Raw genomic sequence first — 23170 nt, forward strand, 5'->3', positions numbered from 1 at the left:
GGGAGCAGCAGAGCGCTGGGGGCTTCCTGCCACGAGCCGAGTGGCAGGCTGGCACCTGGGGCCCTGTAGAGCCACGTACGGCCGGTGCAGGGCTTGGGAGAGGCGGCCGGCGTCTCCCTCAGCGAGGCCCTTGAGTTCCCGTTTTAGAAAACTCCTGTGACCACCAAACACTGGGGCATGGAAGGCGAGTGACAGTGGGGTCGGTTTGGCCACGGCGTGGGGGCCACGGCGCAGGCGACGTGCCCGGAGCCCTGTGCGCAGCTCGGGGAGTTCGACGTGCCTGCGGCTCCAGCAGTGCTGCCGTTTGGGGTTTCCTGGAGCTGGGGCTGCTTTGTTGGGGGGAGGGGCACGCAGGCCTTGGTCCCCCCCACCTCCCTGGCCCGGAGCCACAGGTTCTGGTGTGTGGCACTCAGGTCCTGGGCCCGCCCAGCCGACAGCTGCCCGGAGCACCCGGGAGCCTGAGCCGTCACAGTGGGGGTTGCGGGGGGCGGGGAGCGGGGTCTGGGGGGCCCCTGGCCTGTTCCGACAGGGCCCCTGCCCTTGCTCCTTCTGGTGCTGTCGTTGTGGCCCCCGAGAAGTCTCAGGCGAAACCTGAAGCCTGAGCCGGGGCTGGGGCCGCTGCCTTGGAGGGCTTCTGGTGACCCCCGACCCCACCGCGTGGCGTTCCGCTGCAGGGGGCTGTTCATGCGTGGGTGCGCCCACGGTCGCCTCCGGGAGGCATCTTGTTCCGCAGAACAAGGACAGGGAGAGCTCAAGCTGCCTCACAGACTTCCCTCCTCCTTTCTCCCTCGTGCTGCGAACAGCCTTTGCGAGGAACGTGACAAGGGCCTAAGCCGGCAGGGCCGCGAGCAGACGGAGGGGCGGGGCCTGCGCCGCGGGCCGCCCCGCCACCCCTGCCCTGGCCGCCCCAGCGCCTGGCACCAGCCCGCTCAGCCGGCCCCTGGGCTGGCGCCAGGTCGCCCTGGGCTCGGCCCTCGCGGCCGAGTCCCGAGTCCCGAGTCCCGGCTCCTCCTTGGCAGTGAGCCTCGTGCTTCGGCAGACGCAGTTTGGGGTCTTTTCCGCGTCTCCCCGACCCTTCGCTGGTCTGTCCTCCTGTGTCTCCCAGGCTGGGTTTTGCCGCTGTCCTTGCGGCTCATGGTCTCGGGCTCAGACCCTCTGTGGCATCTGCGCGTGCCCCTCGCTTGCTTCCTGGACACCCCAGTCCCGGCCCCGCTCAGCTTGGGCTTCTGCGAGCTTTCAGGGTGTGCACGGCCGGGCTGGGGCCTCGGTTCTCATGGGCGCCCCTTCCCTCGCAGCCCTGGCCAGAGCAGGCCTCTGTGGGCAGCAGCATGGCCCTCGCCTCTCCTAGCAGGTCCCCCGAGTGGCCCTGGAGCCACGCAGGGCCGCAGGGGGCTCACGGCCGCCGTCGTGAGTCGGCCAGTGGGTGAGTGGTGTCCCAGGCCCTCTGCAGTTGCACTTGCCAGAGTGAATGAATGCTCAAGCAGGGAGGACCTGTGGGGAGACGTGGGTGTCTCATTTGGTCGACAGAAGCTGCAGCTCTGCACCGGGGCCTGGGCGGGGCTGTGCGGCTGGCACTGGGGGGGACTCCCCCCCCCCCGCACGCTGGAGGGCATGGCGACACTACGTGTCCTCCGCGCTGGAAAACAAGTCCCGAGACATTTCAGAGAATGGCTAGTGCACAGACTGCATTCTTTAACCAGAAAGCAAGGAAATTACAAGTCAGATGTGTAAAGATAAAGGTAAGACTTGGATTTTCGGTTTGAAAACACAGATTTCTAAATAACACATGAATCGAAGAAGGGATCCTGACGCCAGTTTACAGCAGAAGTGTGAAGGTGGAAGTGGTGGTAACAGGGTCGTTGCGTCTCGGAGCCTGTGAGCTGGGCCGACAGTGAACTTGGAGGGACTTCGCATCTCGACCAGTGGTTGTGACACTGTGGCCCCCGGGCCCAGGCTGGCCCCGGCCTGTTTTTGTTTAGCCTTGGAGCCAGGAAGGGTTTTTCCTTTTTTAAACGTTGTTAAAAAAGAAAGGAAGACAGCCGCTGGCCTGTGAAGCCCGGGCTCCTGGGCTCTGGCCCTTGGGAGAAATCGTCTGCCGGCCGAGCGCGCGCGGGGAGGCTCAGGCTGGAAGGGCCCCGGGAGCCGCGTGGGACATCAGCGGCAGGGGGAAGCAGGGGGCGAGGGGACGAAGCCAGCAGGGGCTTCTCGGGAAGGCCCGTGGAGGAGAGAAACTCCGGGCTCGTTGACAGAAAGCGAGAGGGGGCCTAGCCTCGCTGGGCATCTCGCTGGGGGCTGTGGCAGCGGCGCCGCGGAGACAGGACCGAGATCGCCTTTTGCTGACCGGTGTGCGGGGATGTCGTGGGCGGAAGCAGGGTGACCGGGCAGGCCGCCTGGCAGAGTCTGCGGACGCCGAGCCCGGCAGCGCGGCAGGTGGTGCGGCCGCGCTTACGGGTCGGGGTAATGGCCACCCGCCTGTGACAGTTCCGTTGAGACAGAACTTTGATTCCATACTGCTCGCCCATTTAACGCGTGCTGTTCAATGCCTTCCGGTATGTTCAGTCAATTCTAGAATATTCCCTTAAGCTGGGAAGGAACGGCACCGCCCTTAGCCGTCACCCCGAGACCCCCACCCTTTCAGCCCTGCGCACCCACCCTTTGCTCTCCTGTCTCTGTGGGCCGGCCCACTGTGGGCGTTTCTCGTGAAGGGGCAGCGTGGGGGCCCCGGGCCTGGCCGCCTGCCCTCGGCATCACCTTCTCAGGGCTTAGCCTGTGCCCTGGCATGGGGCGTGAGTTTGCCAGGACCGCCGTGACGGAGTGCCCCCACCAGGTGGTTTAGACAGACTTCGTTCTCCCCTGCAGCCTGGAAGCTGGACGTCCAAGATCGAGGTGCTGGCGGGGCGGGTGTCTCCTGAGACTGCCCCCCTCGGCTTGTAGGCGGCCGGCCGCCTCCCCTCTCTGTCCTCACGCGGTCGCGCCTCAGTCCGTGTCCTGCTCTGTTCTTAGAAGGACGGCTGTCAGGTTGGATCAGGGCCCCCCGTGCAACCTCAGTTCCCCCTAGGGACCCCTTGGGGGGCCCCTCTGCAGTCGCATCGTGCGGCCCTGAGGCCGGGGCTTCCACAGACACCCTTGTGGGGCGGCTCAGCCCACGGCCTGTGGAAAGACCCCATCTTGTTGCCCCACGCGCCCAGCGATGGCGATTCGGGTCGATCCCGCCGTCCGTTGGGGACGGTGCCGCCGCCGATGGTGTGCGTTTCTCTCGGGTCCAGACCTGGGAGTGGAACGAGGGGCCGAGCGGACGCTGGGGGCTCGGGGCGCGGCGTGGCGGGCGGCGCGTCCTGCTGCGGTGCTGCGGGGGGGGGGGTGCCCCCGGTGCCCGCGAGGCCGTTGCTGCAGGCGCGCGGCCCTCGCCTGCTGGCGGCGTCTCTGATTTTTCTCTGCGTTTTGGTGTTTTGCAGTTCACCGTGATGAGTGTAGGTGTGGACTTTGTATTTATCAGCATGCTTCGTGTTCTGTATCTGACTTACGTCTTTCCTCACTTCTGGCAAGTTCTCAGCCCTTCTTCGTGATCGTCTCTCCTGTCCGCTTTCTCCTTTGGGGACCCGCGTGGTGCTCGGTGTCTCCGCCCTTCCCGTCGTTCCAGCTCTGAGCTCGTCCCTCTGGGCCGCGGCACCAGTCACGTCGTCAGCTCTGCATGCCCCCCGCGCCCCGCTCTCCTGGGCCTCGTCCGTCGGAGCCGGACGCCGAGGCTTCGGCCCCTGCAGTTACACACGTCCCGTGCGTCAGGTCTGTGTGCGGCGCAGTGTGCAGACTGTGTCCGTCTGAACGGGTAAATTGCCCAGTCACTTCTGATGTCTTGCTTGTGGCTCATTTTTCCTTTCATCTTTTACTGAACATTTCATGCAGAGTTTTATAAGATTGTTAGCTGAATGTTCCAATATCTCAGCTCCTTTGGGTTTAAATCAGGTGATTTTCTTGGTGGTGTTTCTGGCTGACGCTGCTGGCCAGGCTTCACGCTGTGTGGGCACCCTCTGCCGTGCTTGGTCTCTGGCCCCCTCACCCCCACATGCTGACCTTGGGGATCCTCCCCGGACGTCCTCCTGGTCCCGCTGTCACTCCGAACTGCCCTGCCAGGCTCCGCTCTGTGTGGGTGCCCCATTGCCCCATGTGGGCTCCCTCCCCATTCCTGCTTGTAGCTGCCGCCCTTCCCCGCAGGGCCTCACGGCTTCAGGAGCCATCAGGAAGGCAGAGCTAAGGTGTTCGCTCTTAAAAACAATCTCTCCTGGCGGTGTTTTTAATCGCGGTGAAGGTCGCGTCACAAAGCCGGCCACTAGCCGTCTGAGAGTGGACGATGCGGCCGCATTAGTGCGCCCACGGGGTCCCTTGCACGCGTCTGCTTCCCAGCCGCTTTCTTCACCCTCGGAAGGAGCCCGGTGCCGGGCCCCGTCACCCTCCCGGCCCGGCCAGCCCCGCACCTGCGTTCTGTGTTCGCGGGTTATTTCCGGGAATGTCACGTAAACGAGGTCACACAGCGCACGGGCCTTTCTGAGTCTGGCGCCCTTCGCCGAGGCTCGTCCGCGACGCCGCATGCGTCAGAGCCGCGTTCCTCTCGAGACTAAGAAATAATCCACCGTGCGGGTGGATCGCTTTGCCTCCGTCCCCCAGTTGAAGGACGGTGGGTTGTCACCGCCTTTCGGCTGCTGTGGACAGGGCTGCCGGGAGCGCTCGTGTACGGGCCGTCGTTGGCACACCTGTTTCTGGAGGCTCTGCTTAGGGGTCGCACGGCGCTCTAACGCGCTGGGAGCCGCCAGCCGTGCGCGGGACCCCGTTTCTGCACGTCCTCGCCGGCACTCGGTACTGTCTGTGCTTGTTTATTCGTTTTTATTTTTTATTATGACCAACCTGGTAGGTGTCTCATCACGGCTTTGCCTTGCACTTCCCTAGTGACTAAGTATCAAGCCCGTTTCCACGTGTACATGTCTTTGGAGAAACATCGATTCGAGTCCTTTGCCTGTTTTAAAAGCGGGTTGTTGGCCTTTTTGTGGAGTCGTAAGAGTCCTTTGCATGTTCTGGATTCTAGACTCTTGTAAGACGTAGGGTTGGCCAGTGTTTTCTCTCATCCTGTAGGTTGTCTTTATCCTCTTGGGAATATCTTTGTATTGTCATTTTGGCTAATTCCTTCTTTTTAGTCTTTTTGGTGTGTAATATTTTCGGGGGTGTGACTGTATATACACATGCATTGGATGGGTTTTCAAAGAGTATCTAATTTTTTTGCTTTTAAGTATTTGATACTCCTTAATTGAGATTCCTTTTCAAAGAATTTATAGTTGAATGAGAAAGTATAAAGCATGTCAAAGTGATACGTGTTTAGCCTTTATACTGAGCATGTACGTGTGGAAGCCGTGTGAACCCTGTATTTCACGTGGTTTTACCTGCGTTATTTTTAGGAATAGTAGTTCATAGTTTGGGTCACAGCTAGGGTCGTGACAGGAACATGAGGGTGGCGCAGCTGTGTGTGTTTTACACACTGCTCCAGGTAACGTCTGGCCACGTGACTTATTGTTCTTTAGACACGTTGATGACATTTATGCTGTTTCGATGTAAAATCTGTGTATGAGTTTTTAATAAGAAATTTCATTACGTAGAAGAAACCCTTTACCTACTAAATGAATTTCCACGTCTTCCTGAGTTCGTTGTCAGCTTCTTGAGCAGCAGGCCCATCAGGGCGTGAGACAGAGTGCAGGGCGGCCGACTTGCCGGGGAGCTCACAGGTACCGGTGAGGCAGCTGGGGAATCCCACTGCACTTGAATTTCAGGTTTGCTCGTGAAAGTGCGTGAGCATTTCTCCGGTGACGCTGCCCTGAGGACCGTCTGCCTGGCTGGGTGGGCCGTGTGGATGCAGGACGTGGCTTAGGCTGGTTTGTAATGTGCCCGGGGTGAGGTTGCCACGCTGTCTTTGTACCCGTGTCTGTCCTTCTGGCCCCTCTGGGCGAAGGCTGGCCAGTGTGGACATGCTGTGTGTGGAGGCCGCTCCCTCGACAGCCTCCCGGGCCCAGGGCGGCGGCTCAGTGCGCGGCTGAGCCCCGGCTGCCTGTGTGGCAGGTGCCTTCCTGCCTCGGCCTCCGGTGGACCTGTGGGGAGCCCCGTGCACGCCCTGTGGAAGCTTTGGGTGGCCAGAGGTCACCACACAGGTTCTCTGGCTCAGGGAAGCGAGCCCAGGGTGGGGCCCTGAGAAGTGCCCCTCGCTGTCCTGCCACAGAGGGACACGCAGAGGCTGTTGCCTCAGGCCAGGCAGCCAGCCGGAGGCAAAAGCGCGAATATCCAGCACATCAGTGTTGGGCTAGTGACAAGCCAGCCCTGACCTTTAACCAGGTCATCAAGAGAGTGTCCTTCCCCAGTCACCAGCAGCTTACGGATCTCTCCCGGGTCCCTGGAGAGAAGGGCCACGGCCGGCCGGGCGGGCGAGCGTGGACGTGGGCAGGAAGCGAGGGTGAGCCTCGAAGTGGGCACGGGGGACGCATGTGAGGAGAGTCATGGAAACCAGGGCCCCGGTCGGGGCACGGGCTGCTTCAGGCGTGCGTGAGGGCAGGGCTCTTCGGGGAGCCCGTAGGTGTGGGGGTCGCGTTGCTTTCTGGACAAGGGGAGGGAAAGCCCAGCTCGCCTGGGCGTGGCCCGGCCCAAGGGCGAGGTCATGGGTGGGGGGAGGTCGGGCCATGGCTGAGGCTTGACCACCGGGCAGTGTGGCTGTGAGAGACTCTGAGTCTGTGATCGAAGCCTGCTGTCCACACTCGCCCGCCCGGCCGGCCGTGGCCCTTCTCGCCAGGGACCCGGGAGAGAGCCGTAAGCCGCTGGCGACTGGGGAAGGGCGCTTCGGCGCTAACCGGTCGAAGACAGGAGCTGGCCTGCCACGGAGCAGACACGCCGCGCCGCGCCATCCGGTGCTAGCTGGCTGACCTTGGGCTTCGTGCTTCCTGCAGGTCAGGGACAGTGACCCTCAGCTCGCTGAGGTGGGGTCTGGAACAGGATGGTCCTCCCAGCTCCCCGGCTCAGAGCCTCGGTGCTGTGGAGATGCTCCTGGGACTGCTGGCGGTCTGGGCTCGGCGGCCGGGAGGCCAGGGCGGTGAGTCAGTGGCAGAACTGGCCCCTCACTTCCTGGTTAAGCCTTTAATTCTCCCGAACGCTTGTTTTTGCGTCTTTCAAGTTGTCCTTGGGCCACTCTGTCATCAGCTGTGGGCGTTTCGTATGGCAGTGGCCCTGGGCTGAGCGGAGCAGGGCGGAGTGTCCCCTTAGCATGCTCACATCCCCTCCTCCCTGCAGCGGCCTTCGGCGAGGCACAGGATGGACAGGTGCTCGTCCGCCGTGGTCTGCTAGTGGGAGTGGCGGGGGAGACAGACAGACAGACAGACAGACAGGGAAATGGGGGGAGAACTCACACCTTTGTCCCCGCCCCCCGAGGAGGGTCCTGCGGAGACCACAGGGGCATGTCGTTCGCAAAGTATGATTCCTTCGGAGTGACACAGGCGTGAGCTTCAGCCAGGCTGGCCTTGCTGGGAAGCCAGTGCCCCAGGGCGATGGCCGAGGGCCAGGTGCTGCTGGCTGCGTGGACGGGACGAGGACGCGTGAGGGGGGCCTTCGCGCCTTCCCGTAATTCTGTAAACACCGCCAGGGTCTGAGCGTGGACCGGAGCATCGGTTCCTACGAAGCAGGCCGTGCACGGGCACCGGGCGGGGGGCGGGAAGGGCTGAGAAGCCAGCCCCTGCTGGCGGGCCGCTCGCCTGGGCAGGAGCCGCACGGACTGGGTCCACGTGGTCCCCGGCGCTCAGCCGTGGCACGGCGTGCGTCACGTCTCTGTGGACGTTGAGGAGACACAGCCATGACGAGCATCAGCACCCGCTCGTCCGCCACACTCGCCCTCGAAGGTGTTTTAAGCGATCTTCTTGTTGATCCCATTTTTAGGAGCAGGTTTCGTAGTTTTTCTTCACTCTGTGGTTTAATTTCAAGTCGTACATACTGACCTCTGCAGGACGTCGTGGGGGTGGCTTCACAGCCCGTTCCCCGCCTGGCCTGCCTGTGGTCCAGACCGCTCAGGGTGACCCAGGGTCCCGGGGGAGAAGCCCATGCCACCTCCGGGCCCTGCAGGGTGTCCGTCGGGTGGCACAGACGAGGTGTGGAGGCCGCCTTGGGACGAGGATGTGTCAGTCCTGGCCGGGCCTCAGAGGAGGACAGCCTCGCGCAGGAGGACATGCCGCCCAGCGAATTCCGGGGCCTCTGTGTGGCCAGTCAGCCTTGAGGATCGTGCTTGTTGCAGGAGATGCGGTGGCCGGGACGTGTCTGAGGCAGACTGGCTGCCACCCTGCGGGGCGGAGGGTGGCCGCCGGGCGAGCCGTGCCCACCTGGGCAGCGAGCAGCAGTCGCACCCTGCGGAAGGTGGTCTGTCTGAACGGGGAGGTGCTCTAGCTCACGTCCGTCTTACTGTGTCTCCTGCTCTAATTGATCTTTTAAAGAAAGATGGGGGATTATCTCCTAATACAGTAAAGAGGCTTGTTTAGGTCGTTTACAGTACAGTCCACAAAAAGCGACGTTTAAAAAACTTTAAACTCTGAATTTCAGACTTTAAAAAAAGAGCACTCTCCTGGCTGCTGTCCTTATTGAGTGCGTGAGAACAAGGGGTCACGTGAAGCCTGTGCTCCCGGCGTGGCGACAGGGCCGTGGTGTGGCACCACGGAAGGGCAGGGGACACGGGGGGACACGCTGAGCCCACGTCGGCTGGAAGCCGGTGAGTTTGGAACTGTTTGCTCCTGCGCCAGACAGACAGCAGCTGTTCAGACACCTGACCAGGAGCCCCGCGAAAGGTGCCCCTGTCACCCTGCCTTGCCATGGGGGCTGAGGAGAGCAGCGTCCCCCAGCCGGCCCGTCTTTGACGTTTGGTCCCTTCCTCACCCCTGCCGGGACCCGGCAGCCGGAGGGCAGGAAGGTGCCTGGTGACGTACACTCTGCCCTGGCCACACGTCCCCGGGGCCTCTGCCCCCCGGGCGGGCTGGGGTGCCGCTCCGAGGGCGCTCGCCTTCCTCCCTTCCTGTCACCTCTGCTGGTGTCAGCGTGGACTGTGACGCCGACTCCTTTGTGGCTCGTTCCCCTTCGCCGGCCCACGTCGCACGCGGGGGGACGGTAGGCGGAGTCCGTCGGCCCCCGCGAGGCGGTCGGGCTCGCCGCGGGCCCGCAGCACCACCGCGTTTCCAATCCGGGCGCGTGAGCGGCTTCTGTAGCCGTGTCCAGTGGCCACAGGAGTGTCAGCACAGCCGTCGTCCTCCCCGGGGAGCAACGCTCGCGCCACTCGCCGTGCGGGGGGGTCCCTGTGCGGCGGTGGGGGGGGCGTCACTGTTTTGGGGGTCCCCGTGTGGTGTGTTGCTGTGTGGCGGGGGTCTGGGCCCAAAGCTGGGCCATCTCCAAGGCGAGCCTGTGAATATGACGTTGAAAAGAGCCGCCGGCCATCGTCCCCACTCTCGACCGGGCCTCAGGGGTCTGGCTGGCCGATGGACCAGAGACGGCGCCTCCGGCCTTGTGCCCAGGGTGGACCTTCACCTGCCGCGCGGCCTGGCCCGGTGGCCGGGCAGTGCCCGAATGGCGGGAAAGCGTAAACCCGCTTGTGTCGTGACCATGAAGATCAGGCGCGTGCATCGTGAGGTGTTCTGGGTCGGGACACGGGGAGGCCGAGCCATACAGCTTGCTTTGTCGTGTAGGGCTGTGCGTGCGGGTCCCCGAGTGTGGCGCCCGCAGTGCCTGCTGGACGTCCAGGTCCTGGGCTGACCGGGCTGCCACTCTGAGACGCAGCTGCCCACGGTGCCATGGGGTGCGTAGGCTGCCCCTCCTCCCGAAGCGACTCAGGGGTGCCGACTGCCGCCCGGAGTCAGGGCGCGCGTGGCGGAGGGCCCTCCTGCCAAGCCCCCTTTGGGGTGCAGCATGACTTGCCCCGTTGTGGTTTGGTCCCCTGCCTGGCAGCAGGGCTTTGTTTCTGCCGTCACAAACTGTGGTCTTGGCAGGGCGGGGTCTCTCGGGGCCTGGGGACACCTCCCAGCAGGGCCAGGCCCACTGTTTCGAGTGCTGGCGGCGCCGCCGGAGGCCCCCTGCCTGCAGAGCGGCCCTCACCGCCTCGCCCCGGCCCCCGGCGCGCAGCCTGGCGCACAGCAGCGGCTGCCCGTCGCCTCGGGGCGCGTGCCCAGCCCGTCGTTCAGGGTCCGCGGCAGACGCTCGGCCACAGGCCTGTGGGTGCGGCGTGGGCCGTGCCCCCGCCCGCCAGGCCGACGTGTGTCCCGGGATCGCCGTCGGCCCGGGGCCCGCAGGGCCAGTTCCCTCGTCCTCGTTTCTCTCCGGCTCCGCTCACCTTCTGCTTCGTCTTCCCAGCGCTGGGGCGCGCGTGGGTCCCGTGCACAAGCTCCGTGCGTGACCACGGTCAGGGCCGTGTCCCGGCGCACACACCTCGTTCATCATCTGCTTTAAAACTCCTAATGAATCGGTCTTTTGAAGTTCGAAACACTTCATACGGAATCACCTGCCGGTCCCTTCCTTTTGATTCTCTCCGTTCCTTGGAACTTCGTTCACACCCTAAGCACACAAACGTGGGTCTGCTCTTCTAGCCGTTTCGAAGTTTTCGTTTTAAAAACATTGTGAGACCTCGAACGCTTTGGGTTGCGTTGGTGAGTTGTGTTCATCGGCGAGTGCCGAGTGTGTCGTGTGTCTCTCGGCGCACACTGGTGGAGCGCAGCCAGCGAGGGGACAGGTCACGAGCCCACTGCTGACGCTGGCGTGGGAGTGTGGGGGTGGCTCCGGTTCGGGCCCAGGCAGGCGGCGAGCCCCAGGCCTCAGCTGTGCCCCGGGCCCAGGTGGCCCTGTGTCGCCGCCGCGCTTGTCAGGACTTCGCGATTTGGCCCGGCTGACGTAACCGCCCTATCAGCTTCCTCCGTTGTCCTGGCCCCCCGCGCCCCGTCCACGCACCGGACCCCCCCTCATCGTGGTTGGTGAAGAGTGGGTGCCTCGGCCCTTCCTCTAGAAGGTGCTGCGCTGTTCTTGAGAGTGCATCTCCTTTAAAGTTTTGTGCTTTTTTTCAGTTTCTACACATTTCTTTCAAAACCTAGATACTTCACATAGAGTCTTATTGCTATTGCAAGTAGGGACTGTCGTTCCGTTTTCCGCACAGACGAGATAACGCTGCAGGGCAGGCACAGGCACTCAGAGCACCTTGACGCGGTGTCCGGTGGCTCCCCGGGCCCAAGGGCGGGATCTCCCCCAGAAATGCCACATGCCCCTCGGACAGCCACTTTGCTCCTGTTTCCGAATTTGTCAGTTTCTGACTTTGTATCTCGTTTTGAGCTCGGCTGTTTTCAGCCCTCGTGATTTCCTTGAGGTTCGTCCAGGTGGCTGCGTATGTGACGGGTCTGTTCCCTGCTGTTGCCGGTGAGCGTTCTGGGGCGCGGCTGTGCGGCCGCTGTGGAGGACGCTGCCCTGCGCCTCTGTGTCCAGGTCCCGTGCGTGAGGGTCTCTGTGGGCCGAGTGCCGAACAGCGCGGTGACGGGCTGGGAGAGGAAGTCTGCTTTCTGCAGTTTGTTTTTAATGGAACGGATGGAGGCATTCCAGTGGTTGGGAGAAAAATGTGTTAACGTTTTCAGCAAGTTATTTTGAAAGATTACCTGAAGTCGTTACTCCTCCCTCCCCTTATCGAGGAGCGATTCTGTGGGCCGTTCGGGGACGGACATTCCCCCTTTGGCCACATAGGCCTGGGCAGGCAGTGTTCCGGAGAGCTCAGAGGCAGCCTCAGTGTCCCCCAGATTCCGCCCGTCACACAGATTTGATCTGGCTCTCTAGCTGTTCGGGACAGTAAGCAGATTTGTGTAACTTCACTGACTTTCTCTCTCGTCATTGTGCCCGGGGGAAGCTGCTGAACCTCCCCGAGGGCGCGCCTAGCCCTCCCCGTGGTCGAGGCTGGGTTCAGGCCCTGCGGGGCGGGCTGTGGGCAGAGGCCTGGCGGGGCCGGCCCTGGACACCGGGGGGCTAGGGCACTGGCGGCTCAGCCTTGCTTGGCGGCGGAAGTGTTTCAGGAGGTCTCGCCGCCAGCGAGACGGCACCGGGCTCGCGGCCGCCCTCCTCCCGAGGGGGAAGCGAGGCCAGGACGGGAGGCTGCCGCGCTCTGCGACGGCCACGCGCCTCACGTGCGGCGGGCGCGCGCCCGACGCCTGGCGAGGGCGCCTCCGTCCTGGCCTCTGGACCTCAGGGGCAGGGCCGGGCGGGTCTCGTTCTGCACCCAGGCTCCGGAGGGGGCTCTCGGCGCAGCACCGCTGTGCGACGGGCGGAGACGGGGTGCCCGGGTGACGCCCCCGTCACGCCCCACGGGACCAGCCGGACGCCGTTTCCGTGTCAGTGGGCTGGGGGGCCAGCAGAGCCTTGGGCATGGCCACACGGCCGGCCACGGCTGCCCTCGGGCCAGCCGAGAGCCTTGGGGACAGTTTTTCAGAATCGCCCCGTGGGAACTGAAAACCAAGCTGCGGAAGCAGACACTCTGTGCACCGCTTCCTCTGTTCCCGGGCGGTTTCAACACTGGCTTTTTCTGAGCGAGTCGGACTGCATTTTTGAGGAAGGTACGATGGCCGTTTGTGCCGGTGGCCTACACAGACCGTCTGTGGCGATGGCCACACCCACTCCCGGGACGCCAGCGCTTTCCAGGGCCAGAGTCTGGGCAGGCGGCTCTGGGGTCTGAGTGTGGCTCTGCTCGCGGCCCTTTCCTGCGGCGCGGTGACTTCTGCTCCCCCTGGCTCTGGGGCATCATGGGAGACATGGCCCTGTGCCCTGGGGAGAATCACCCCGTGCAGTTGGGAGACATGCCCGGTGCATCCTGGGAGATGTGGCCCTGTGCCCTGGGGAGAATCACCCCGTGTAGCCTCAGAGACATGCCCAGTGCGGTGAATACTTTTTTTAAGTTAGTGCAGTTTATTACCTACCAAGAGACATAGCTTTGGGCTGACGATGTGAAGATTTTTTATGGACACCGAGTTCCCCGTGCCCTGGGATGCACACACTGCAGACCCTGCAGTTGGGGCCTGCGGCACTCTGAGGGTTAAGTCCCTCCTCTCACCTGGAGGCTGCTTTGTCCTTAGGCGGTTGGCAGTGGACACATGACATGCTGTCTAGAGAGAAGGGCATTTAGTTACATTGCTGGACTCTGGGCTGCCAAAAGGAAGCCCTCTGGGGACCGTCTGTACCTGACAGGCATTAGCAGTTGTGATTGGGACCATGAGAAAGCTTTTGTTCAGAGCTGTTGAAGAGTTCCCTTATTTTAAACCTGTTGAATGTAGAAAGAGCTGGTTTCTATTTTTTTCCTCTGATAATGCCTTGTTCTGAAAGTTTAGGGCAGGGCTTGTTTCTCTGCCATATACCACCCCCCTCCCAAGCTTCGTGAACAAGTGCCTCGTATGGGCACGGGGAGGTCAGTCTCTTGTCCTCTGGGTCCCTGGATGTCAGAGCCGGAAGCCTGGGGTACCCTTTCACATGAGGGCGTCTGAGCAAGGCCCGAGGGGTCAGGGGGCAGCTCTGGGCCCTGCCCAGGAGCAGCAGACGTGCCTGCCCACCCTTCACCCCAGATCACAACTCGCCACCAATCCGGGGATGAACTGGAAGCAATTGGCTCGTTATCTGATTTTCTTGTTAAAGAAATCTGTCACCTCACTTTCTCTCCTGAGCTGTTTTGCCTTCTGCAGTTCGCACTGCTCCCCAGTGACCCGTCGTGCTGGCGGGGACTGCAGCTCTCGGTCAGGCCCGGCCGGCAGTGCGGCCCTTCTGGGTGGCTGGCAGCCACTTCTTTGCCTGCGCTTGAGCGTCTGCGCCGATGCTGGTCGCAGGTGTTACGGAGCAGCCGTCCGAGGTTTCCGAGCAGGAGGGTGGCGGGGCGAAGACATCGAAGGCTGTGCTGAGGACCGCGGTGAACGCAGGCGCCGGGGCTCTGCCGGGCGGTGCCGTGGCTCGGCCACACAGGAGGGTGGCTCTGGCAGTGAGGCCCGTGAGGCCAGGCGGGCTCGGGTCTCTTTCTCTGACCCAGCTCTGCAGGAGGGCACAGAGACAGCCAGCCCCTTCACGCGTTGCGTGGGCACGTGTGGGGGCCAGCTGGCACCCCCACTCGTCTCGCGTGTCGGAGGGAGCCTGAGCGCCAGCGTACGGCTCCCAGCCCTCTCACAGCTGACCTTTTTCCACGCCTTGAGGCAGAAGTGGCCAGCTGGACCTGTGGTCGGACCTACTGGCCATTCAGTTTTACCAAAAATAAATGCCAGTCAAAACGTGGGAAGGCCTCTGTGCCGAGTGGGCTCCAGGCCAGCAGCTTGCGCCCTTTTCCCCACGACTGCTCGGCCTTACCAGCCAGCGGAAGTAGGGCCTTCGGGTCCTGTCTCAATTGACTTGGGAACAGACGCTGGGCTCCAGGATCAGGAGTCAGGCTCTGGGGATACGACGGGAGTGGCTCCCCCTCGAGCTCAGTGACCTTGGGGGCTGAGCAGCTCAGAGGTGGGGGCTGTGTCCACGCGGAGGCAGGCTTCTCCCCGGGGGCACCGAGCATTTCTAAATGTAGTAATTGTCCTGAAGTAGCCATCGAGGTGCTGACCGCTGTCATTCATAGTTGTCTGTTTCGAAATTGATTTTGTCCAGTGGACCGATAAATTGGGACTCAGCAGTTAGCACCTAGAATTCCTCAGGCTACAGAATTGCCGAGTGGTCCTGCCCAGGAGCGGCTGGTCGGCTGTGTCGCCGCGACGGTTCCCAGGGCTCCGGCACGGCAGTGATGCTCGTCCTGTGGGCCACAGCCTGTTAGCTTTGACATTTGTTGGGCCATGGACGGGTGATCCTATTAGCACAGAAAGTAAGTATGAGCAGCATGAGAAAACTAGGTGTAATTTGAGGTAAACTAGAATTTTTCCCAGGTAAAACAACTGAAGACCAGTTTTAAGTGTTACCGATTTGGTGTTCTAGTAGAGACGAGTTTTAAGATCGCTGCGTGGAGGGATCTACTTAATCTTCGGCAGCTACGGCCATGCCCTCCTGTCCGGTTGGCATTCGCACTCCGCATCGGGGGTCCTCCCCACACCCAGGTGGGGACCGAGGGCCGCTCCAGGCGTGAGTGACCTCAGCATCCATGTGCCTGACGCTCTGGAGCGACCGGCCGCCCCCGGGGAGAGCAGGCGCCGCAAACCGCTGCTCCTGTGAGTGAGCGAGCATCCTGCGCCCCGCAGCCTGCTTGAAACAGGTGTTACCGACCACGTGCTGTCGTCGAGCTTTTCGTTTTCGAGTACGTGTTTTATGTGATTTTTAGTAAAACATATGAACATTTTATAATCTTATGAAAAATAATTACTTCTTATGTATAAAATAAAGAATCAAATCCTTCTTAATGTTGCTATTTTTATAGAATCAAAAAGGCAGAAGGGGTATTGGTGTTCACAGTCCTTCAGTTGTTTCTTGTGATTTTTTTGGTCTGAGCTTTTTTTCCTAGGTTCACTTTCCCGGAAGACAGTTTCTGTGATGGGAGCTGCATGTGCTAACAATGGCTACTTTATTTTTCTTAAATCCATACCTGGAGTGTGTTTTTTCAGACCGCGGATTGCGGCGTCAGCCTTGCTGAAGGAGAGGGCGTGCTTGAGGCCGCGTGCGCTGATGGGGGGGCCTGGCACCTGCTGGTCTCCTCGTCCTGCCTCGATCACATGGCGCTTCGTGTGACCCCGTTTCTCTCGCCACCGGCCCCCGGCCGCACTCCCTGTTGTCTCTGTTCGGTGCTTGGCCCCCTTCGCCGCCCTGTGCTGGCTGACGTGCCGTGTGCGGGGACCACGCGCCCCGGCGTGGGCCGCGACCCCACTCCGGCTTTACTCTGGGAAGTGCAGGGGGCCGGGACCGCGCCGCCGCAGAACACGGGAGGCCGTGGCCATGCGCACGGTGGCAGGGCCCGCTCCCCGTGGCCTCGCGCGGCCGGCCGGCCCCAGGGCGTGTGGGCCGTGGCTTCTGCCGGCCCACTGCCTGTCACGCGGCGTCACGGTTCGGGTGCTGAGCAGTGGCAGCAGGTTGGCCCCGGTGCTGAGCGCCTGGGGCGCGGTCACCCCATCCCATGAGCACAGACGTTCACTCTTCTCATTTCCGTGCTTGGCAAACCCCAGGATTCGCTGTTCAGGGCGCTGTTCGGCAGCCCCGCTGTCTGTTTTGGATCAGCAAATTGGGACTTTCACCGTGGTCTTTCTGAAAATTCCAATTAGTGTGACTTTTTAAAAATATTAATATTCTATCTTTAAATGTCATTTTATTTATTTATTATTATTTTTTAAACGCCTACAGTGCCCAGTATTCCCAGGCGGTCTCCCATCCAAGTACTAACCAGGCGCAACCCTGCTTAGCTTCCGAGATCAGACGGGATCGGTCGTGCTCAGGGTGGTGCGGCTGCCGACGCTTATCTTTAAGTTTTAAATTGCAAATTTTTCTTAAGCTTTTTCCTATTATATATTCCACTATAATCAAGAAGCTTTTAAATATTGGTTTATTTATAAAATTCAATTCCCTTATACTTTTTAAATCCTATGCATGAACAATAGTTTTAAGTAATTTAAAGTAATTTAAGTGACATGTCTCTAATAAGCGAAACTTTCATACTCGAAATACATAAATCTAATAAACAACATAAAATGGTAAAATTTTAGCTCCTTTAAACATTCTAGTACTCTCGAAATATTTCTTAAAATCCTATAACATCTTTATATCAAAAATCACTCATGTAATAGTAGACATTTTCACATGGGACCAGGCTAATCAGTTACTGCGCACATTACAGGTATCTTAGGTAATTAGACACACACGTTGCTCCTGAAGTCGATGCAGCAGCACAGCGGTGGCCACGGGCTCAATTTCCTTATCACTTTCGTCTCGATTCTGAGGCTCCCCCGAGTGGAGTGGGCCCCTCCGCCGCCCACCGGCCCCCCGCTCCGCGCCCTCTCGTGCTGCACGGGGTCACGGGGCTCCAGGGGCTGGTGCCCGCCGCACCTGCAGCCCTCTGCTGGCGCGCGGTCTGCACTCGGGGTCTCGGGCCCTGCAGGTGTTCCTGTGCCATTCGGTAGGAACTTCCGTTTCTTCGTGTAAGTTTTGAGCAGCTTCAAACGTTTCCACCTGACCTGGGCTGGTGGCCCCGGTTTCCGCGTGAGCGTGGTCTGCCGGCCGCGCCTGCTTCTGGCAAGGCTGCGGTGCCGACGGCCACGCCGCGGCAGGAGGTGCCCCCCCGGGCCCCGCGCTCACAGCCTCTGCCCCCTCTGCCCAGTTGTCACCGTGATCCTGCGGGCGCTGACCTACGAGGAGAGGCGGGGAGCCTGCAGCGTGGGCGCCAACGTCAGGGACGCCGCCTGCTACGTGTGCTGGGCCTTCGCGCGCGCCTACGAGCCTCGGGAGCTGCAGCCCTTCGTGGCCGACATCGCGAGGTCAGTAAAGCGCGCGCGTCCTGAGGGGTCCCGGGGGCGTGCGCGCGCGCGGGACCCATTCCCCGCCCCTCCCACATTCGCCACGGGAGGTTGGCATGCACACCCTGGCGACGGGGTTCCAGGGTTGATCGGACGGGGACCTGGCGTGGCCTGGCGTGTTCGGCGGGGACACCTGGGGCTTTGGCTGGCGTGAGTCCGGGGGCCTTGGGTAAGGGGCCTCGGCCTCGGGGTGTGGGGGGAACACAGGTGGGGACACGTGCTTCTGTCTGGTGAGGGGCACTGAGCTCTGCGGGCACGTCTTACCCAGAGACACATTGGGGAGTGCGGCAGGTGAGGCCGTCAGGTGAGTTCCGGGGACGCACAGGGCCGCTGGCGGAAGGCGGCTTCAGACAGCGACCACTTCTGCTGAGGCCTGGGCGCGGCCCGGCCTCCGCTTTCTCATGTTTATGTCCTCGCCCTTGAATGCTCCCCTGCGACAACGCCACCTTTGACACGAAACCCAGCGCCCTTGAGGACAGCCGTGCGAGGCGGGAAGGCACTTTCTCCGCCCTCCTGGCGGAGCGCCATGCCCACCGCACGGCCTGGGCTCTCCTGAGGGTGCGTCGGGCCGGGGGCTTCTGGCGTGTGCGCCGCTGGAGCCCCTGGAGGTGTCTGCCTGTGCCATCGTGCCCCGCTTTTAAGACCTATTCTTCCCTTGTTTGGGAAAAATGCAGAACAAATGTGTCCGAGGTATGGGAGGGAATTGTTAGGTTAATTTTTGCACTCCAAATTGTTCCTCTGTTTTGGGGCTGCAATAAGTTCCTTTAGCTTGAAAAAAGTCAGGTCTTTATTTCTTCCTGTTAAGTAGCCAGAGGAGGGGCACTGAGCCTGGTCCCAGCCCCGACACGATTTTGACCGGGGAGGGAGTTCTAAGCCCACGTTCAGGTCCCCGCAGCTCTCTGGGAGATGCCACCCTCAGTCTGTGCGTGATGCCTGTAGGCAGCAGGAGACCCCGCAGCTCTTAGACCCGCCACGGGCCTGGCTCTGGCCAGGCCGCACCTTTCTGCCAGCAGACTGCGTGAGGATGAGACCGAAAGCTGGGCCCCGCCAGCCCCCGCGCGTGGCTCGGGACCCGGGGGCTGCAGCCCCGTCTCCATCTCGCCAGTCCTGGTGCAGCAGGGAACCTCGGGCCACACCTGGCTCCTGTCTGTCAGTCTCCACCGGATCAGAGCAAATCTGCAGAACCGCCCGAGGGTGCTGATAAGTTCCGGGAGCTAATGCATCCCCGGGAATCTGTGAGGACGCCTGCCTCCTGGCCCGTCCTCCCTGCGAGTGGAGGGCAGACTGAGAGGCTAGTGGTCCCGGAGAACCAGCAAGGCCCGGCGTGCCGGAGGCCAGGCCCCCCAGGCCCCTGTCCCTCACTCGTCCCCGAGGGCCCCTGGCTGGTCTGAGGTCCGCAGCATGGGTGAGGGCCAGGCCCTGCCTGAGGGCGTGTCCCCCGCCCCCGGGCCGCGTAACCAGGCTGTGTCGCTGTGTGGCTGCAGTGAAGGCACGTCCCGCTGCCCTCCTGGGCCCTCCTCGGCTGTCGGGAAGGTGCTCCGTAACCAGAAGTGGGAGCAGCTCCGTTCTGCGTTGGCGTCGCAGAGTGACAGTTCCTCGATGCCGCTACCTGTCTCCTTCAGTTTGTGGCGCTGGGCGGGAGGCGTGGGCCCTGCGTGGTGGTGGGCGCTTGTCCAGGGCCCGGTGCTGACAGGCGCCAGCTCGAGGCGGCCGTGCCGCGGCTGCAGGGGTCCGGGGGAGACAGCCCTGACGCGCTTCTTCAGCCTGATGCTCGTCACAGCGGCCTTCCTCTCCTTCCTCCGGGGGCGGGGGGGGCTCTCCGTGGAGCAGCTGGGCCAAAGGCTCCAGGGTCGGCTGGGGACGTGGGAACGGAGCGAGGCTTTGCTCTCGGGGCGGCCGGGCCCCTGTCCCCTTGTCCCCCTCATGCACCCTGTCCTCCACATGGGACAAAGCTGCTTACGGCACCGTGGGTGTGAGCGCCAGTCACAGACCTCGGTGCCACCTGCAGGAAGCGGTGCTGGCGGGTGGTCCCCACCCCAGACGTCCTCAGGCACACGTGGGATGGAGATAGGGGCTCTTTCTCGTCCAGGGCGCTGGGTTTTTGGGAGGGAGGCTCTTTCAGCCTCAGCATGTCACAGCGTCATCTCGGGAGGTTTATGAAATGAAACGTTGACCTGTGAAAAGCCGAGTCAGTGTTAAGCTCAGGTCTGGGCGGGTCACATGCCTGAGGACCTGGACACACGCCTGGTCCCGGTCTGCACAGTGGCCCGACGGAGCCGCAATGCCACACGGGTTTGCGTGGGCCCTTCTCAGTGTGCAGGAAGGGACTTGGTTTCCATGGCGGCTGGAGGCCCTGGCACGTGCTGCTCCATCATTCAGAAGTGGGGAGACAGCCTTGGGGCCCAGCCGGGTGGCCCGCCACAGCGACAGGGCCCTGGTCTCCCGTGTCGCTGTCTGAAGTACGGCATCTGCAGGGCACAGCGACCGCTCTGTGTGGGCAGCCTGCGTCGGTCCGCCATGTCAGAGGACAGTGACTCTGCACGTCTGCTTGTAGCTGAGAGGGTGGCGCCATGCCTGTCTGTGGGGGGGTCCTGTGGACCCTGCAGGGGACTTCTGAGTGAACCCCCACCGCCCCACGGTGCAAGGACCGTGATGGGGAGGTGGGGGTGGGTGTTCAGAGTACTCGGCCCTCCGAGCCAGGAGGTGTTCTGAGAGCTTTGCTAACTAAACACGAGGGCTGGAGAGCGCCCATCGTGGTGGGGTGGCCAGCGTCCGCCCCAGACGCGCCTGGGGCAGGTGCTCTCCTGGACCTCCTGTGTGTGCCCATGGTTGCTGCCGAGCTCATGCAGAGCCACACCTGGAGGCCTGCCTTTCTGGCATCTCCTAACCAAACCAGAGGTAGTGGCCTCGCTGAGTTTCTGGTTGGAAAGGTCCCCTCCTCCCCTTCCTTGCGCCTGCCCCAGACTCGATTGGCGTGTGCCCTTCGCAGCCACGCCCGGCAGGTTTCCAGGCCAGTCGGGCAGGTTCCGAGGGAAATCGTGTGCCAGCCCTTCCTGGTCCCTCTGGGCTGCAGGCACCAGGGGGCGGGGAGGTGGCTGGAAGGTGAGTCACAGTGCCAGGTGAGCCTGGAGGACGCTGCTGGCCCGCGCCTCCCCGCCCGGGAGTATCGGTTAGGTGTGTCCTTCGAGATCTGCCTCCTTAGTTTGTAGGAAGTGACCACATTTTAATTGTCAGCTTTTAAGCCCATTAATCCTGGCACACGATAAAATCTTGGTATCTTTAAGTAGACTTTCACAAACTCTCCCGTGGATCCTGCAGAAGTCAACAGGCAAGATCAAAACGTGGTTCTGCAGGTGAAGCAGACAGGTGTGACAGAAAGCTGGGGCGGTGGTGGTCACGGGGCGGGACCCGCCCTCGCAGGCCACCCACACAGGGCCAGAGGTCAGAGGCCGTGTGGGCGGGGCAGGGCTCAGCCACTAGCTTCCTGCGAAGGGGCTCGGAGACCCTCTGCTGTACAAACGTCGCAGAGGAAGTCTTCATAGGCGTTCAATCATGTTTTGAATTAGTGGTGGTCGGCTTTGGAAGCCTGCCCCCTAAGCCCTGTACGCAAAGAGGCGCCACACTTTCTTTGTGGAGGAGCCAGGCAGCCTCGGGGGAGGAACAGTGAGGCGCAGAGGGCTGAGGCTTGCAGAAGGCCGGCCGCTCCTAACACTCCGGCAACCACACAGCTAATTTGCAACGAGGAAAGAGGCCAGCCCTGCCAGCGATGGTGATGGTGATGGTGCCGGCCGTTGCCTTCGGGCGATTTCTTCACCTGAAACTCTCTTGTCAGCTGAGTGCTGTTGACATCAGGCTGCAGGCCCCGCCCGTCCCAGCCGTAGCCCGGGGACTGGCTCCCCGATGTCTTCCTCCAGGGCAAGGTTGGCCTCGAAACCGGGAATGGCAAGCAAGCTTGGCTCAGAGCTACATCTCGTCCTCACCAGACATTTTCAGGCTTCCAGGGGAGGGTAGTCCTTTTCGCGCTTCGAGATTGCTGACCAGTGTCCCCTGCTGCCCACCTGGTGACTCTCCACGCAGCCTCCACGCTAGCTCCGCGGTGACGCGAAAGTGCTTCGAGCCGCCCGGCGTTTCACTGACGGGAGCGGGCGCCGCTCCGCACGCCCTCAGCCGTGCGCGGCGCTGGCTTTTCTCTGGAGAAATCACTTGACTGGCAGCTTTCAAGCACCGTGGGTGGCTAACAAGTTACTAGTTGGATGTTTAAAAAGTTGTTTGGTTTTTAAATGATAGTTACCATTACTTAAGGTAAAAATGGTGTATTTTGTTTTTTGCTATGAAATGTCACATAAACCAAAAAAAATCGAGCTTGGGGCGAGGTCTTCTGCTCCTTGCTGTACCTGCTAATGAAAACCAGGCGCCTGGAGCCCGGGGCAGGCCGAGGCTTGCAGCTCCCCAGCTCGGATCAGGAGCAAGGGCCCTCCCGCCTGACACAGGGCCTCGCCGTGCTGGGGCCCCCTGCAGGACTCCGGGCCGCCGCAGCGAGAGCAGACGGGAGGACACCTGAGACGTGTCCAGCCCCAGCCGACACGTCCCCTCGTCGGACAGGAGGTGCAGGTGTGTGACTCATGCCGCTCCTCTCGCTGAGGAGGACGTGGGGGCGCCTGCGGGACGGGGGCCTGTGGGCCTTTCGTGTTTACGTTTCGCTAGGATTATCCTGCCTGTTTTTGTTTGAAACATACTCATATTTCTAGATGAGCCAGTTTTGTCCTTAAAGTGTGAAATTAGAGTAGTTTTCTTAGTCTGAATCAGAGTCAGAAGTGGGAGCCCACGTGTCGAAGGAAAGAGGACGTGCTTGGTTAGCGTCTCTCCCAGGACAGACGTGATCCTGTGGATTTAGAAGGACGTTCTTACGTGTCCATGTAGTACTTAAATTTATATTAATTCTGAGAACACATTTAGATTAAAATACTATTTTTTTATTTAACGCCTACAGCACCTGGTCTTCCCAGGCGGTCTCCCATCCAAGTACTAACCAGGCCCGGCCCTGCTCAGCTTCCGCGATCAGATGGGATTGGCCATGGTCAGGTGTGGCGTGGCCGTAGACTAAAATACTGTTTTGTTGTTGTTGTTGTTAAGAACAGTAGTTATGTAGTTTCTAGTTATTGAAAGGTCACAATACGCATCTTGCTTAGTTTAATGATTTTTAGAATTTTGTTAACCACCATTATAATGTTGAAATAGAATCAACGGATTTAAAAATGTTCCTGCTCCAGTAAGATGCATTTCCTTTAAGCGCAATATTTTTTTAAAATGTCATTTTGTCTCCATGGTGGGTAATATAATGGTTTAGAGACAACACAGGAATAATTTTCTGTTAAGAGTTTTGCTGAAATTACTTTCCACTTCAACTAGTAAAGGAGTGATGAGAGAGAGGGCCCCAGACGCTAACAGAATCTTTTAGTTTTAGGTAGTTTCTTCTCAAAAGAACTTTTAATTCCGAACTAACTTTAGACTTAAAGAAGAATTGCAAACATAACGGGAGAAGTTCGCCTGAGCCGTTGGTCGGCTTCGCCGTGGTAGCTCGCTGCATAGCCGGCCGAGGGGTGAGCTTCGCGTCGCCGTGCTCGAGCCCGGCTGGCACGCGGCGGTGCACCCCG

General features: G+C 61.1%; 1 protein-coding gene and 2 pseudogenes across 8 annotated transcripts in view; 1 reads left to right on the forward strand and 2 right to left on the reverse strand.

Moving 5' to 3' along the window:
* The window catches only part of TBCD (tubulin folding cofactor D), a 104380-nt gene that overhangs the window by 47704 nt on the left and 33506 nt on the right, over positions 1 to 23170 (forward strand). For all 8 annotated transcript variants that reach the window (XM_036223888.1, XM_036223890.1, XM_036223883.1 and 5 more), the window contains one exon: positions 17321 to 17477. In XM_036223888.1, coding sequence (XP_036079781.1) covers positions 17321 to 17477 — 157 coding nt within the window. The remainder of the gene's footprint in view (positions 1 to 17320; positions 17478 to 23170) is intronic.
* On the reverse strand, positions 16342 to 16460 carry LOC118604733 (annotated as a pseudogene).
* On the reverse strand, positions 22498 to 22617 carry LOC118604917 (annotated as a pseudogene).

Source organism: Rousettus aegyptiacus, unplaced genomic scaffold, assembly GCF_014176215.1.
Source record: "Rousettus aegyptiacus isolate mRouAeg1 unplaced genomic scaffold, mRouAeg1.p scaffold_m13_p_6, whole genome shotgun sequence".
In the NCBI taxonomy this organism is placed as follows: Eukaryota; Metazoa; Chordata; class Mammalia; order Chiroptera; family Pteropodidae; genus Rousettus; species Rousettus aegyptiacus.